The following is a 16321-nucleotide window of genomic DNA, read 5'->3' as shown; positions in this document are numbered from 1 at the left end:
ATTTTTTTTAGGGAAAAACCTGCACCTGCACATGAAAATAGCGTGGGGAAGGAAATTCAACTTTCATATGGCCCTCATAACGGTGAACCCGACCTCAGAAGTGGTGCATGTGAGATTCAAGCTCAAGGTCTTCCTGACCTGCGAAAAGGCCATACAAAAATAGCGCGAGGTCAAGAAAGCACTGGAAATTGGAATTTTGGAATAAAACAGTCAAAAATCCAAAATATTTTACTATCCTGTCCCCATTCCCCCGTTTATCAGGAGACAAATATCCAGCCCTATTTCTGTCTCTACAGATGGTGCCAGATCTGTGAAGTATTCCCAGCATTGTTAAAAATATTTATTTATCAGTGGCTATGTCGATGTAGTGGTGCTATTGTGCCACAGCAATTGACTGGTTTCCAGTCTGCTATGTTCTCCATCTTCAGGATCTGTCTTTATAGGTTCTCTTCTCAGGCACAATATTAAGAGCATCATTCACTGCCACTGAAAATGTGCTGTGCTGTACGGTTTTGATGACTGCTTTCTTTATGAAGAAGCAAAACGTTTACTCATTTTACTCGCATCTTAAGATCGTGCTTGCACCTCAAGAACCCAAAATTTTGCGTCTGACCACGCAGTTTTGGTCTGCTCAAAGGAAAGATATTTGACGCTCTTCGTTTTTTCCCGTTAATGAGAATTAACATAGTTAAAATGCTATGTTTATGTAAAAGGAGAACCTGTCTCACGTTGAATGTAATTTTAATGCTGTATTCCAAACACTTCACCTGTGCAATCTGTTAGCTTTTGTAAACAGTCAACTCTAATATACTTAAGCTGTGATGCACCAGGATGTTTTGCCACAATATCATTTTCCTACTGGTGAGTTTCCCTCTTGGCCAGATACTGTATTCAGGGGCACTCACGTGTCTCTTAGCACCAATTCACAAATGGCCATTGCACTGAAGAGTCACTGCCTACTCTCAGGAAGTATAAGGGAATAAGGGGGCTAACTGAGCAGTTCCTTTAAAATTGAGAGGAAAAGAAATCCCAAAGGAAAGAAGTTAAAAACAGGTGCTGTGTTGTAGCTAGAACTGGAGATACTGGGGAATGAAGAGTAATTCAGTCAAGCTGCGTTCAGCGTTGCTGCTCATTAACTGTGTGAATTGTAGATGTAACTTCCTTTCAGTGGATGGAAATTGATTTTAATTTATTGAACATATCTTCCTGTCCAACTTCAGCAGACCAAGACAAAACCTGCTGTACGTTACCATGTATCTTAGGACCACTAAATTCTTAAATTATGAATTAAGGAATGCTTCAAGCTCGCCTTTAAGATGGTGTCCCTGTGGATAGAGTTACAGAGAGTGAAATCCATTTTGACATCATTGTGTTGGATTATACTCTACTCCGGATGAGAGAGCTGATTTTAGGAATGGTTTATGTGAAATTCCATGTATGATAGTTGTTTCTTAAGTGAGTAGGGAAGTGTCAGCACATGTTGTAAAGCAAATGGTAAATGATTGTATATTGACTAATATGTGCAAATAGCAAGTTGGTCAGTATTGTTACAGTAAAAAGAAATTTTTAATCACTGGAATGAAAGGCCAACTGTTCCAAATTAGTTTGGCTCAATGGTTCTTCATGATTTTTTAAATCTATGTCACTTTCTTCATGTCCTCATGGCCTTTATTATTGTGTTCTAAGGACCATAACTATGGTGCTCCACCTCCTCCAACACCTCCAGCTTCACCACCTCCACAGACCATCATCGCCCGAGTAGAGTTGAATAGACTACGTTGCCAGCGATACGATGATAATTCTGAGGATAGCGAAAGTTCATCTGAGGATGAGAACATTCCCTGGTGTCATTGTAGTTTAACTCAGGATGGTTTTATTATCGCTTGTGAGAACTGCAGGTATGAAATGGCACTGAAAGGTGAGGGATTTTTTTTCTATGGGAATAGATCATTGGTTTGACATGAACTGCATAGTGTTAGTTCATTGAAGGGGCACCTCTCAATAAAGAAGATCATCAGTAAATGCCAGTCGACAGCTGTTTCACTAGTGTTTGCAATTAGTTGATATGTGTTTGCAAACAGTATTCAGTATGATCCATGAAACAGTTGAGGGTTATGTTTGGTTCAAAAACTACTAAAAGTTATTTTTCCCAAAATGGTAATATTTCTTAATCATAGAAGTACTTAATGGCCCCTTTTTAATTTACTTTTTCTGGGTAAAGTAGCACTGGATATCCAAACCTATATCCAAATGCCCTAATCCTTTGAGAGAAGCTGAATCAATATTAGCCTAAAATTCTTCATTACAGGTTTGGTCCTCAGTAATTCATTGTGTTGTAATCTGTATTGATATTCACAGGGGACTGGACAGGCGGAAGGTCATCAGACTCCAGCGCAGGAAGCAGGAGAATGTGTCTGGTAAGGAAAGAAATTTAGGCATTTCTTTCTATTTTCATTTTATTATTATTAGCTACAATGGAGTATAATTTGGGTGATTTATCAGTAATGTTGATATCTTTTTGGTTCTGCTGTATTTGGATTTTTATTCTAAAATATTGTCAGTGAAAAGCAAGCTCTGAAAGGACAGTCACAGCCCTCTCCCACACATGCCACTAGCACAGAGACATGCACCTCGATGGAATGTAGCAGGCTAACCTACTGGGGGACACCTCACTGACACGTCCCCCCAGCAGCCGGAGGCAGGGACAGCCCAGGTCTCCGGTACTCAGAGGGCTGCTGGAGACCAGCCACCAGCTCAGCCTGAGTCAAATGATGAGCCTCTGTGAGGGGTCACCAACTCAACGCTGGAGATGCAACGACAAGCAGCGGTGGAACATCAGGCAGAGATTCGACAGTCGCTCAGCAGACTGGAGTGAAAGATGGAGGACTCCATCTGCATTCTGTCTAATGTTGTGGCACTGACATTTGAAAGCCTTGAGATCACCATGGGAAAGTTGGCGACCCCATGAACACCTTGGTCCAGCAGGTTTTTCCGGATTTGCACTCGGCCCTGGACTCCGTGGTCTCACACCCTGGTGGGGACCATCAGGATGTAAGTGATGGGGGGATGAGGCACCTTAACCTCCCTCCAGTTGCACCATCTCCTCAAGGAGTCAGGCCGGGGCCCTCGGGCACCCAGAGGGATGATGAGTGTCAGCTGGACACCCCGGGAGCCTCCTCCCAGGGTTTGTAGCCGCTCAGAGTCCCCTCTGCCTGTGACCCCATCCATCCAACTGCTCAGGCCAAGGAGGGTGCATCTGCCCCTGGGCAGGCCGGGACCATCCAGGCCTCGGGCCACCAGAGGTCATCCTCCAAGGTCATGGAGTTTAATCCGGACAAATGCGAGATAATGCATTTTGGAAGGTCTAATACAGGTAGGAATTATACAGTAAATGGCAAAACCCTTAAATGCATCGAAGGGCAGAGGGATCTGGGTGTACAGATCCACAGGTCACTGAAAGTGGCAATGCAGGTGGATAAGGTAGTCAGGAAGGCATATGGCATGCTTGCCTTCATTGGCATGGGTATTGAGTATAAAAGTTGGGAAGTCATGCTGCAGCTGTATAGAACCTTGGTTAGGCCACACTTGGAATATTGTGTGCAATTCTGGTCGCGACATTATCAGAAGGACATGGAAGCGCTGGAGAGGGTGCAGAGGAGGTTTACCAGGATGCTGCCTGGTCTGGAGGTTATTAGCTATGTGGAGAAGTTGGAGAAACTCGGATTGTTCTCACTAGAGCAACGGAGATTGAGGAGCGACTTGATAGAAGTTTACAAAATTATGAGTGGCACGGACAGAGTAGATAGTCAGAAGCTTTTTCCCAAGGTGGAACAGTCAATTACTAGGGGGCATAGATTTCAGGTGAGAGGAGAAAACTTTAGAGGAGATGTGCGGGGCAAGTTTTTTACGCAGAGGGTAGTGAGTGTCTGGAATTCGCTGCCAGAGGAGGTGGCGGAACCAGGTACGATAGTGATGTTTAAGAGGCAGCTTGACAAATACATGAATAGGATGGGGATAGAGGGATATGGACCCCGGAAGTGCAAAATGTTGTAGTTTGACAGGCAATATGATCGGCGCAGGCTTGGAGGGCCGAAGGGCCTGTTCCTGTGCTGTATGTTTCTTTGTTCTTTTGTTCTTTGATCTCAAAAAGACTTGCTAGGACGTATTGCTGGGGCATCATTGTGTGGTAAAAGTTGAACTACTGTAGTGGATCTAAGGTGTTTTCAGTAATAATGTCAATCTTTTGCACTGCTGAGGGCATTAGCTCTCACAATGGCACATAGAATTGTGCATTTTATTTAAAAACAACTTGTTCTCACTCCAAGCAATTTTATACAATTCTAAAGCATATTGATGGTTTCTGTTTGTCCCGTGTTTGACTGTTGTTCACTTCACAAGCTTGCAGTTCTGTCACAATTGTTAATCATTCAATTTGGATGTTGTCACACATGAGCAAATACACAAAGTGCATTTATCCAGTGTGTACACTGTGGCATGTTTCACATGTGTGGCACTATGCTCTACTAAGTGTGGTGCCATACATGCCACAAGATCTCAGGTTTGAGATCCTCTCTATGTGATTATAGCTGATCTCATGCTTGACAAAGTCGGGGTGTTATAGTTGCCTTTGATGTCCCTGGGGCAGGAAAGGATTACAAATTAGCCAGTGTTGTTGTAGGTATGCATGAGCTCTAATGTTGGAGTCCATAATGGACATAGAGGCAGAAAATTACAGGCTAATCAAAAATGAGGAGCATACCTCTCAACCTGTAAATTAATGGATGCAAACCTAAAAAATCAGCAACATCTATCCAGAGACTATGTATAGCACCAAAATATTCAAGTATTGTAATACTTAAATTTTTGTATTGATTGATGGTTTCTAAAAATCCAAAGGCATTTTTACTTTGAGTGCATTTAGTAAGTGAAAAAAAAGAATATCAGTACGTGCAGTCAACTCCTGTGATTTCAAAAGGTAGCATTGACGGTTGAGATAGTACCAGGAACAACTTCAAGTTTGTCCAAGCCATGTCAACATTGGGAATGGGTTGAAGTTGACTTGTAAAATCAGGACGAGTTCGATTAAATTGGAGCAGTTGATAGGTATGATCAAGTAATTGATATGAGGGTTATTTTCGGTGAATTCAGACTGTTGATGTAATTTGGTTTGTTACTAGTGCAGTTGGAAGCCCCAGAATTGGAATGTTGGGCATGATATCAGTTTATTGCTTTGCTTTCAGTTATTTTTTGTAATAAGTCCATAAGAAAAATATTCCTCCTTCCAGTTTAGGAAGAATAACCCCACTGTTATTAGAGTGAAGGTACAACAGGTTAATGTGCATTTGAGGACAAAAGTGCAGATGGAATGTGTCAGAATTAAAAGGGATTTCAACTTGATACTGAGTAATTATAGCAAACCCCTTATTGGGACACAGTGGAGAGCAACACATTACAATGTCTAGGCATTAACCTAAAGTTCTAAACAGATCCCTCCAATCAGGTTTCTGTCCCTGCCAGAGTATTGAAACAGCTCTTATCAGAGTCACAAGTACATCTATCTAATTGTGACAAAGGTAAACTATTGCTCCTCATTCTTCTTGACCTATCTGCAGCCTTTGACATGGGTTGACCACACCATTCTCCTCTCACCTGGTTCTGTTCTTATCTATTTAATTGTAACCAGAGCACTACTTGCAGTGGCTCCTGTTCCCACTGCTGCATTGTTACATCTGGTGTCACCCAGGGTCTTTGGCCCCCTCCTATTTCTCAGCTGCATGCAACCCCTTGGAGACATCATCTGAAAATACAGTTTTAATTTTCATTTATACACTGACAACACTCAACTCTACCTCACCACCACCTCTCTCAACTTCTCTAATGTTGCTAATTTATCAAACTGATTACCTGACATTCAATACTGGATGTTTTTGAACCCTGTTCCAGACTCCACCCCCTAGATACCAACTTCATCCCTCTTCCTGACAGCAGTCTGAGTATTTTCAATCTTGGTGTCACACTTGATCACAGAGTGAGCTTCTGACCACATATTTGTGCAATCATTAAGACCTTGTTTTCATATACCTCAATGGCTTCACCCCTCCCTATCTCTGTAATCCCCTCTAATGCCACAACCCTCCAAAATATCTACATTCATCTTATCCTGGAGTCTTGAGTATCCCCAATTATAATCATTCCATCATTGGTAGCCATGTCTTTAGTTGCCTGGCCCTAAGCTCTGAAATTCCCTTCATACACCTCCAACTCTCTACCTCGCTTTTCTTCTTTAAGACATTCCTTAACTCCTAGTTCTTTGACCAATCTTTTGATAATCTGACCTAATATCTCCTACTGTGTCATATTTTGTTTTACAATGCTCATGTGAAGTGCCTTGGGACGTTTTATGTTAGAGATGCAATACAAAATTAAGTACTTAAGTTATTGGACTGAGTGTCACAGATTCTTTACAGTGCAGAAGGGGGCCATTCAGAGACATTGACTCTCTGAAAGAGCATTCTACCTAGTCTCACTCCCCTGCTTTATCCCCGTAACCTTGCACATTCTTTCTCTTCAGATAGCAACCCAATTCCCTTTTGAATACCTTGAGTCAGCCTGCCTCCACTACCCCCTTAGGAAGTTCGTTCTAGACGCCAACCACCCTCTGGGCAAAAACATTTTTCCTCACATCATTTTTACTCCTTTTGCCAATTATTTTGAATCTATGCTCTCTAGTTCTTGATGCTCCCTTGAGTGGGAACATTTTCTCACTATTTATCCTGTCCATGCTCCTCAGGATCTTGAATACTTCTATCAAGTCACCTCTCAGCTGCCTTTTCTCCAAGGAAAACAGTCCCAACCATGCTAATCTATCCTCATAGCTACAGTTCTCATCCCTGAAATCATTCCTGTGAATCTCCCCTGCACTCTCTCCAATGCCTTCACATCCTTCCTCAAGTATGGTGCCCAGAATTAGACGCAGTACTCCAGATGAGGCCTAACTAGTGTATTATACAAGTTTAACATGACCTCCTTACTCATATATTCAGTGCCCCTATTAATAAGCCTATTAACGGGAGTAATGTGGGTAATCTTACTTCTTATTCAGCTTCTTTAGTTAGATAGGTGTTAGACTCATGCCAACACTGTGTCCATCCATACAGTCATTTGACTCGATCATTTTTGTCCATACCTGTTCAAGCTCTGGGTTTCCTGCTTATCCAGCACCTTTACACATCTTTAGTTCAGTTGTAGATAGGTACTTCCTCTCCTGTCCAACATTTAGTAAAGGTTCCTGTTTATCTGCCTCTTGATGGACTGGACCAACAACAGCCATTGCTACATTTAGTTAATCAATCTCTCACAGATAATAGCAACTGTTTGATGTGGCTCACAAATTTAATTTATTAATCACAAGCACTTCCCTGCAACCACTATCCTGTTGTGACAGCAGGTCTGTTCATACATGCAGCCTACATTTTAAAACTGCTCAAAGTACTACAATTCTAAAACTTGAGTAACTGCACCTTAAAATTTAGCCAGATTACTACATTATCAAAGATAGTGTCCTCACCTTACAATAGTATTTGGCAAATGAATCAGTAAAATAATTTAGTCGATTAATCCATGATAGTCTTACCTGACATCTTGAGATATAAATTTTCTCACATCATGTAACATTCATTTTGCATAATTTCTTCATAACAAACGCTCTCAGCTCAGCATTTTTCAGGCATCCATAGTTTAGCTTACATTTTCTCTTGCACTTCGTGTAACAATTCACAAGCTACAATTTATTCTTATACTTGTTATTAAAAATAGAGAAGAGAAAGTTTATTCTATCCATTTATAAAAGGAACTTTTGGGTTTTGTGACATTTGCCGATGCAGCCAACTGGTATAATGTATATATTGTGCTGTTGCAGCACTGAATTATTGAATGTTTGGGAGTGAGTTTCCTCTGAGTCCCTTCATCTCCAATTAAGGCAATGGGACAGGCAAATCTCCCAGGAAATTCACTCCGTTTGTTTAATTCCGTTCTGAATGAATTCACCTTTTCCCTGAATTCACAGGTGGAGAAAGCAGTGCAACTGAGAGTGGGGATGAGGAAGTCTCACCCTCAACAGTGTCATACACCGCGACACAACACACACCTACCAGCATCACGCTCACAGTCAACCGAGTGAAAAGAACTAAGGCAAAGAAGAGAAAGAGAAGCACAGAGAAAGCAAGAAATGCCCCCAAAGCCAAAAAAATAAAGGTAGATGTTTCAGAAAGAACTTCTGCACATGGAGTGCAAATTCATAGTTTTGGTGGAGTTTTATTTTTCTAAGGCTTCAAAATTATTATTACTGCAGCTTGAAAATTTGAAAATAGAATATGTCTCTTCAGAGAGCAGCACAAAATGTCATTTTTATATTTACTTAGTGTAAGTTTTCAAATTGAGTTCATGGAAACATGATGTGGCTATAACAGAGACTTGGCTCAAAGAAGGGTAGGACAGTGTATTAAATATTCCTGGATACAGGGTGTTCAGGAAAGATAGGGAAGGGGATGGGGTGGCAATATTGATGGACGAAAATATTGCTGGAGAGAAAGGATGCCCCAGAGGGCTCAAGGGCAGAATCTATTTGACTAGAGCTAATGAACAAAAACGGTGCAAAATTGCTCGTTGTAGCTGATAGTGGATAAGATGCAGAGGAACAAATTTGCAAGGAAATTATAGTGAGGTGCAAGAATTATAGAGTAGTTATAATGAGGGACTTTTATTATCCTAGGTTATATTGGAATAATGGGATACTGTAAAGGGCAGGGGGAATTCGGGAAAATTTTCTACAGTAAATTTCCAGTCCAGTGAGAGACGAGGCACCACTAGTCCTTGTTCTTGAGAATGAAGCGGCCCAAGTGGATCAAGGCCAAGTATGTGAACATTTAGGGGATGGTAATCATTGTATCATAAGGTTTAGGTTGACTATTGAAAAGGACAAGGAGCAATCCAGAGTGAGAGTAATTAACTGAGGAAAGCCTGCTTCAATGGGGTAAGAATGGATCTGACCCAGATAAATTAGAATCAAAGGTTGGCAGGCAAAATTGTAACTGAACAATGGGCTGTCTTTAAAGAAGAGAGAGTTCAGGTACAGTCAAAGTACATTCCACGAAGGGGAAAGGTAGGGCAAACAAAACCAGAGCTCCCTGGATTGCAAAAGATATAGATATTAAAATGAAGAAGAAAGGTCTGCTTATGAAAGGTGGATAATACAACCAAGAACTAGGCTGAATATAGAAGGTTCGGAGGAAAATTGAAAAAGCAAATAAGAGAAGCAAAGACAGAGTTTGGAAAGAGACTGGCTACTAACAGAAAAGGAAATCCAACTGTCTTCTACAGCCATATAAGTAGTAAGAGAATGGTAAAAAGAAGAATGGGGTGATTAGGGACAAAAAAGGGGATTTACACATGGGGGAGTGGCTGAGGTAATAAATGAATACTTTGCATCTGTCTTTACCAAAGAAGAAGATGCTTCCATGTCATGATGGAAGAGGAGGTAATTCAGACTCTAGAAGGGTTTAAAATTAATAAGAGGTGTATTGGATAGGCTGTCTGTACTTAAAGTTGATAAGGCACCGCTCCTAGATAAAGTGTATCCGAGGATACTGAGGGAAGTGAGAGTCGAAATTCCAGGGGCACTGGCTATCATTTTCCAATCTTCCTTAGACTCAAGGATGGTGCCAGAGGATTGGAAAATTGCAAATGTTTTACACCCTTGTTCAAAAAAGGGTGCAAAGATAAACCTGCAAATACAGGCCAGTTTAACATCAATGGTGAGGAAGCTTCTAGAAATGATAATTCAGTACAAAATTAATAGTCACTTGGGCAAATGCATGTTAATTAAAGAAAGCTAGCACAGATTTATTGAGGGCAAATTGTGTTTAACTAACCTGCTGAAGATTTTTGATGAAGTTAATGCTGTTGATGTGGTGTGCATGGCTCCTTCTACAGCACCTTCTGAACCCATGACCTCTACCACTTAAAGGACAAGGGCAACAAATGGATGGGAACATCACTGCCTGCAAGTTCCCCTCCAAGTCACTCACCATCTTCACTTGGAACTATATCACCATTCCATCACTGTTGCTGGGTCAAAATCCTGGAACTCCTTTCCTAATAGTCCTGTGAGTTTTCCTACAACACATGGACTGCAGTGATTCAAGAAGGCAGCTCACCACCACATTCTTAACGGCAGTTAGGGATGGGCAATAAATGCTGGCATTGCCAGTGATGCTCACACCCCATGAATGAAAAAAGAGTCTGGACTTTCAAAAGGCATTTGCTAAAGTGTGGCAAAACTGACTTGTGAGCAAGGTTAGGACTCATGGAATAAAAGGGACAGTAGAAATATGAACACAAAATTGGCTGAGTGACAGGACTTGGAAGTATTGTGAACCGTGAGGAGGATAGTATAAAACTTCAAAAGGGACAGACAGATTGGCGAAATGGGCTGACAAGTGGCAGATGAAATTTAATGCAGACAATTGTGAAGTGATTAATTTTGGTAGTAAAAACGTGGAGAGACAATATAAAATAAAGGATACAATTCTGAAGAGGCGCAGGAGCGGAAGGACCTGGGCATATAAATGTATAAATCATCAGAGGTGGCAGGACAGGTTGAGAGTGCATTGAGTGGTTAGGATCTGTAATGTACTGCATGAAAGTGTGGTGGATTCAATTTAGGGATTCAAGATAGTATTGGATTATTATCTGAAAAGAAATAATGTGCAGGTCTACGGGGAGAAGGCAGGCGAGTGGCACCAGGTGAACTGCTCCTTTGGAAAGCCTACACAGGCACAACAATTGAATGGTCTCCTGTAATCCTGCCTATAGGGCGGTGGACAGTTCTTAAGGAGATTCCAGGGAGTCAGCAAGATTCTTTGTATCTGGGGTCAAGCCTGCTGTGTGTCACAATTCTGTGTTTTATGTTTTGTTCTGTATTTGGTGATTTATTAGAATGTCATTTTTATAGCTGTATGCTGACAAAAAAAACATGCCTGTAATGATAGCTTTTCTTTTAATAGCTGATATTTTTTTAGAAGTGGAGGCAAGGTCTCTGGAACTGTGTCAAATTTTTTTGCAGGGGGTTGTCCCCAGTATAGCAACACTTGAAAATTAATCACTTACAAAACAAATTTGGAACATCTAATTTAATAGAAGAGTGCAAGATGCACTGTCAGCAGATTTACCTTGTACTGTGTAATGGAGAGAAATACTTATACCAGATTTGCCATAATAACCTGCATACATTGAGCAGGGGAGATTGTTGTAGGGGGGCCCCGGGTGGCGCAGTCGAAATGGTGCTTTCAGCAGATTTTCCCTGAAGTAAATGATTGTTCTGCTTCCTCTACCAGGTACCATTGTAGAAAACGTAATTCACTGGAGCATACCAGAAACAAAGCTTTATAGCTCATCCATTAAATCCCATCAAGAAGCTGTTTAAGGGAACTTGCTTTGTTCACTACCAATTTTACATAAAAGTGGCTATACTTAAAAGTGATTATTTGTCTGTGAAGGATCCTGTACCCAATAAAGATAGCTATCTTTATATTACCATGGAGAGTTGAGTTGGGAGAGGAGTTGAGGCCTAAAATGGATGAGCACCCATGAAATCAGGCTCTTGGTTGATTCCTTGAGGTTTGTTTTTATTTTGAAAAATGTTCCTGTGTGTGAGGGGATTAAAGAACATTGGATAATTAGTGAACACGGGTAGGGCTGGTTACATGATTCCATAATAACTTCTCTATGACTTTGTTATTCACAGGCCTTTCGAGAAGGGTCCAGAAGATCCATGAGGATGAAGGTATGGATTGAGAGGGAGATTTACATTGTTAGATTTCTTTTAGTCCGTTTTGAAAATAGCTGATCTTAGCTAAGTGAAAATTTGTGCAGTAATTTCCAAATTTAGGATTGATTCACCATTAGAGCTCTCATGGGCTGGAACTTCCCATTCACTGCTATTGCAGACAATTTTTTAATTGCTGGTTGATTTGTAAATATCCAATTTGCAAAGTGTTTCTTTTGTATGCTTCAGATGTAATATAATGGAACTACTGACAACCCCCTCTGCCCCAAGCTTTGATAGCCCATGACAATCCTTTGTTGTTTTTTAATTAAATAGTTGAAGCAGTCATCCAAATCTACAATGAAGTTCTATTTTACTTCTAAATGTGAGTTGGTCTGTAACTATAATTTCTCCATTTTGTTTTGTAAAAGGCCTATTCTTCATCAATAATTAAACACATTCTTTTCTCCAGGCTCCACAACCGTGCAGTTCAGAATCTTCAGTCTTTGTTTCATTTCATAATCAACAGACTTTTAAAGCCTAAAGCTTGGAGGCTAATCATTACTTATTGATCTGACTTTTCTTATTTTGTCTTTTTCTCCAAACTCTCCTAACATTGTTTTTTCCTTTTTTTCAACCTTGGTTTTTCGAGAGCTTTTCAATCAAAAATACAAATAATGTTAGAATGCTCAGAGACTGGGCAGATCCTGTGCTGCTAGGCTTTTGCCAAGGCAGCTTTTGAGGCAGCCACTCGGAGATGCATAAACATGGCTTGTCTGTCTGCTTTCTTCCTGTCATTGGGGGCGTTAAGTGAAGTGGGCAGCTTGCCTGAGCTCATTTGTTTCATTGACTTATGTGGGTGAGATCAGATTGTGGGAATCACAAGTCTGAGTTCTAGTTCCTTCACTTTCTTGCACAGCATATTATGTGGCCACCTAGTTATTAATGCAATGTTCACCCAAATTCCAAATGTTTGGAGGCTTAAACACGAATGTGTAAATCCAAGCACATCTGCTAAGCACAACGAGATCCAAAATGGAAAGATTGAAATCGGGCATGAAGGTTATAATTCCATTTACAAGGGTTTAGATGTTCTAAATAAAATAATTTACAGTCAACATAAACCAGTTCAATTTAGTTATATCTAATATTTTTAATCTTATGTCTTGAGATTTGAGGTACTGAAGCAGAAAAGAAAAAGAAAAGATTTGATAAAAGATTTCAACAAGGCAAACATAGGACTGTTTCCTCTGATTAAGAAGTCAATGATATAAGGTCCTTGATTTAAATTTGCCATTAGATTAGGATAAATTAATTATGTAGAGTATTGTTGAAGCATGGTAAACTATAACCACAGATAGTAATTGAAGCTGAGACTGTTGCATTTTTTTTTTGAGAAAATTGGATAGATACTTAAAGAAGTGGAAGATGTAAGTTTATGAGGAGAGAGAAGGAGAGAGAGCCTGCTGGGTTAGTTATGGATTGTTCTAGTGAAGAGCTGGCATGGACACGTGGGAAAAATGGTCTCCTTCTGTGCTGTAAACTTTGATGGTTCAGCCTCATTCCCTCAGTCAAAAATCAAATCAGTTGAAGCCGGTAGGCTTTTCAATAATTGACATGGTTTCCTTTAGAAAATATTCTATGTTGCACCGTGTAGTGGAACTGATCGTGCTGGGGGTGGTGAGGTGGAGGAGATTTTATCATTTTTCTGAGAAGCTCTACTCTCACTTTAAGTGGGATAATATTCTGGAACCAGGTGTAAAAATATTGGGAGAGTTTGGAGAATCTACATTTTTCTTGTCGATGATCTTTCCAGTAGGGAAGCAAACTAAGTTTGTTCAATTTTGCTGATTTTTATTTAGAATTCATTGTCGGAAGCTCACGCATTGGATGAAAATACAGCAGAGGGTTGGGAGAACCGGATCCGCCTCTGGACAGATCAGTATGAGGAATCCTTTGCAAATCAGTACAGTGCAGATGTACAGAATCTTTTAGAATTGTATCGGTTAACCATGAAAGACTCTGTGGGAAAAAATGTGGTGCTGGACACTATTAATAAAACTGAACTAGCCTGTAACAACACAGTTCTCGGCTCTCAGATGCAGGTGAGTGTTAATATCTCAATTGTGTTTAGTTATATGCAGGTGGATGGCATTAATTGGTGAACACACATAACAACGCACTTACCAAAACAGCAGGGTGATTGAGTTAGGAGGTGTATGCTTGTAATGCTTCACTCTGTAAAGAAATGTAAGACTGAGTAAAGATTGGCCCCAGTTCCATCCATCATCAACTGCCTTTCTAGAATAGAACAATAAGAACTGTTTGACTTAAAAGGCCTACTGCCGATTCAGGAATGTAGTCAAGAATGGATCTATTAGATAATCCCCATGTGCTGTGCATTTTAACTTGTAATATTGCCTTTAATTTTGTTTTACTTTCTAAAAAAATGTATTTAGTCAATTTGAAGTTTTTTTTCTCAGTTGCATCTTATGTTGTAAAAGTCAATTAAGCCAGCAGGCTACTCCACATAAGTAGTAAAATAGTAACTTTATTGTCTATGTATTATTTTCTTTCTGTTGATAGCTGCAGCTTGGTAAAGTCACAAGAGTTCAGCGGCATCGCAAAATTTTGCGAGCAGCCAGAGACCTAACACCAGACATACTTATTATCGAATACCGTGGTAAGGTGATGCTAAGGCAGCAATTTGAAGTTAATGGACATTTCTTTAAAAGGTAGGACTGTATTGAGTTTGAGTCTCTAGTTACTACAGTAATGGTAGCTTGTGTGTTTTTGACCTTCCCAAAATGGAGCCAATTTGGAGGAATGTCAAGGCAATTTAAGCTGAAAGAGAAGTTCCTTCTAAGATCAAGTGTGAGCATGTCCCCACAACTCACCACTCATTTATAGCATTATAATGGTTAATGCACTACATAATGTAATTTATTCTCTGACCCGTGTTGAGTTAGCTTTTCAATAAGAGGAATGGAAAGTGCATTACACTTAGCCTTAGTATTTTGAAGATAAACATGAACTCTGCATCTTACTTCTGATCTTTAAGTGGTTGACAGTGTGAACACATGGATGCTGGATCAGATTGTGTTTTTCCCCTCCCTCTGTAGCCTATGGTTTATATCCTGCCAAAAGCAAAATACTGTGAACGTTGGAAATCTAAAATGAAAATGAAAAATGCTGGAAAGATACAGCAGGTCTGGCAACATCTGTGGAGCGAAACAGTGTTAACATTAACAATGTTTTTCTTCACAGATGCTGCCTGACCTGCTGAATTTTTCCAACATATTTCGTTTTAATTCATTTATTAATGGCTTGCACATGAAGAAAGGTCTTTTGGGAAAGTAAGTTCCAACTCAGAGTCACAAGAATCTTTTTGTCACCTTTTTGCATTACAGACCCTACCCCTTTGTGCTATTCTACTCAAAATTCAATGAAGTGGAGATGTGTGTTGATGCTAGAACATTTGGGAATGATGCTCGATTTATTAGGAGGTCCTGTGCCCCCAATGCAGAGGTCAGTCTTTTCTAATTATCTGTAGGTTTCTACCAGTTTAATTATATATGTTATGACACTTATTTCATTGAAATTATTTTTTAAGAAGTGATTAAAAATGAACTATGCTCCCCATGGTGCTGTGCTTATGAAAAAAAATGTTTATTTGTTTGCATTGCTTTACAGATACCTTCTTAAATATACAGATTGTTATGATATGTTGCTGTTTCTTCACATTATATTTGCAGACATTGAATTATAAGGCAGCCTTATATAAAGATGAGTTTGCCTATAATCAACCTTGTAAAACAAATCTGACCTACTGAACCCAAATTTAATATATTATACTTCTATTATAATAATGTTAACATTTAATGAATATATTTATTTATTATCTGAATGAATTGAATCCCTCATTGAGTAATAGCACTGTGCAAAAACCCATTTATTAAGTTAAGAAAAAATAAGAATTCTTTGACTGAGAGGTACAGGTTGGCTTGACTACTGAGAATGAGTGTTAGATGGTTGTCAGTTTACTGGGGTGCACTTAGCTAAAACCAGCACAGGGAATGAGCACTACATATAGGCCAGAAGTTTCCCCCCCGTTGGGGGTCTGTGCAGGGGCAGGCATGAACCCAATAGGCTTCCCCGATCGGGTCCACGCCGCCATTTTATGTGGGCGGGCCAATTAAGGCTGTACGCTCCCTATGCAGGCGAGGGGGGATTCCCTAAGTAGTTCCCTGCGCTCTTTCGCACATGCATGTGAAAGAGCACAGAGATCTCCCTGAAGCACGGAGGTGCCTCAGGGAGATTTGTTTCAGTGTTAAACTTTTAAATAAAGCATTTTTAAATTTTTGAAACATGTCCCCTCATGTGTCAGTGTCACATGAGCTGGAACATGTTAATGAAAATTTGGAAAATATTTTACTGATTTTTTTTTAAAAACACTTCATGAAATCTCATCCCGCCCGTGGATGAGGCCATGAAATA

The 16321-nt window shown here is 40.0% G+C and overlaps 1 protein-coding gene across 17 annotated transcripts in view; it reads left to right on the top strand.

Moving 5' to 3' along the window:
- setd5 (SET domain containing 5) overlaps positions 1-16321 on the top strand; it is a 175017-nt gene that overhangs the window by 75118 nt on the left and 83578 nt on the right. For all 17 annotated transcript variants that reach the window (XM_041191279.1, XM_041191275.1, XM_041191276.1 and 14 more), the window contains 7 exons: positions 1687-1898; positions 2359-2417; positions 8066-8253; positions 11804-11842; positions 13687-13929; positions 14411-14559; positions 15235-15352. In XM_041191279.1, coding sequence (XP_041047213.1) covers positions 1687-1898; positions 2359-2417; positions 8066-8253; positions 11804-11842; positions 13687-13929; positions 14411-14559; positions 15235-15352 — 1008 coding nt within the window. The remainder of the gene's footprint in view (positions 1-1686; positions 1899-2358; positions 2418-8065; positions 8254-11803; positions 11843-13686; positions 13930-14410; positions 14560-15234; positions 15353-16321) is intronic.

Source organism: Carcharodon carcharias, chromosome 7 (genome assembly GCF_017639515.1).
Source record: "Carcharodon carcharias isolate sCarCar2 chromosome 7, sCarCar2.pri, whole genome shotgun sequence".
Taxonomy (NCBI): Eukaryota; Metazoa; Chordata; class Chondrichthyes; order Lamniformes; family Lamnidae; genus Carcharodon; species Carcharodon carcharias.
This window is presented reverse-complemented; position numbering and strand designations above follow the sequence as displayed.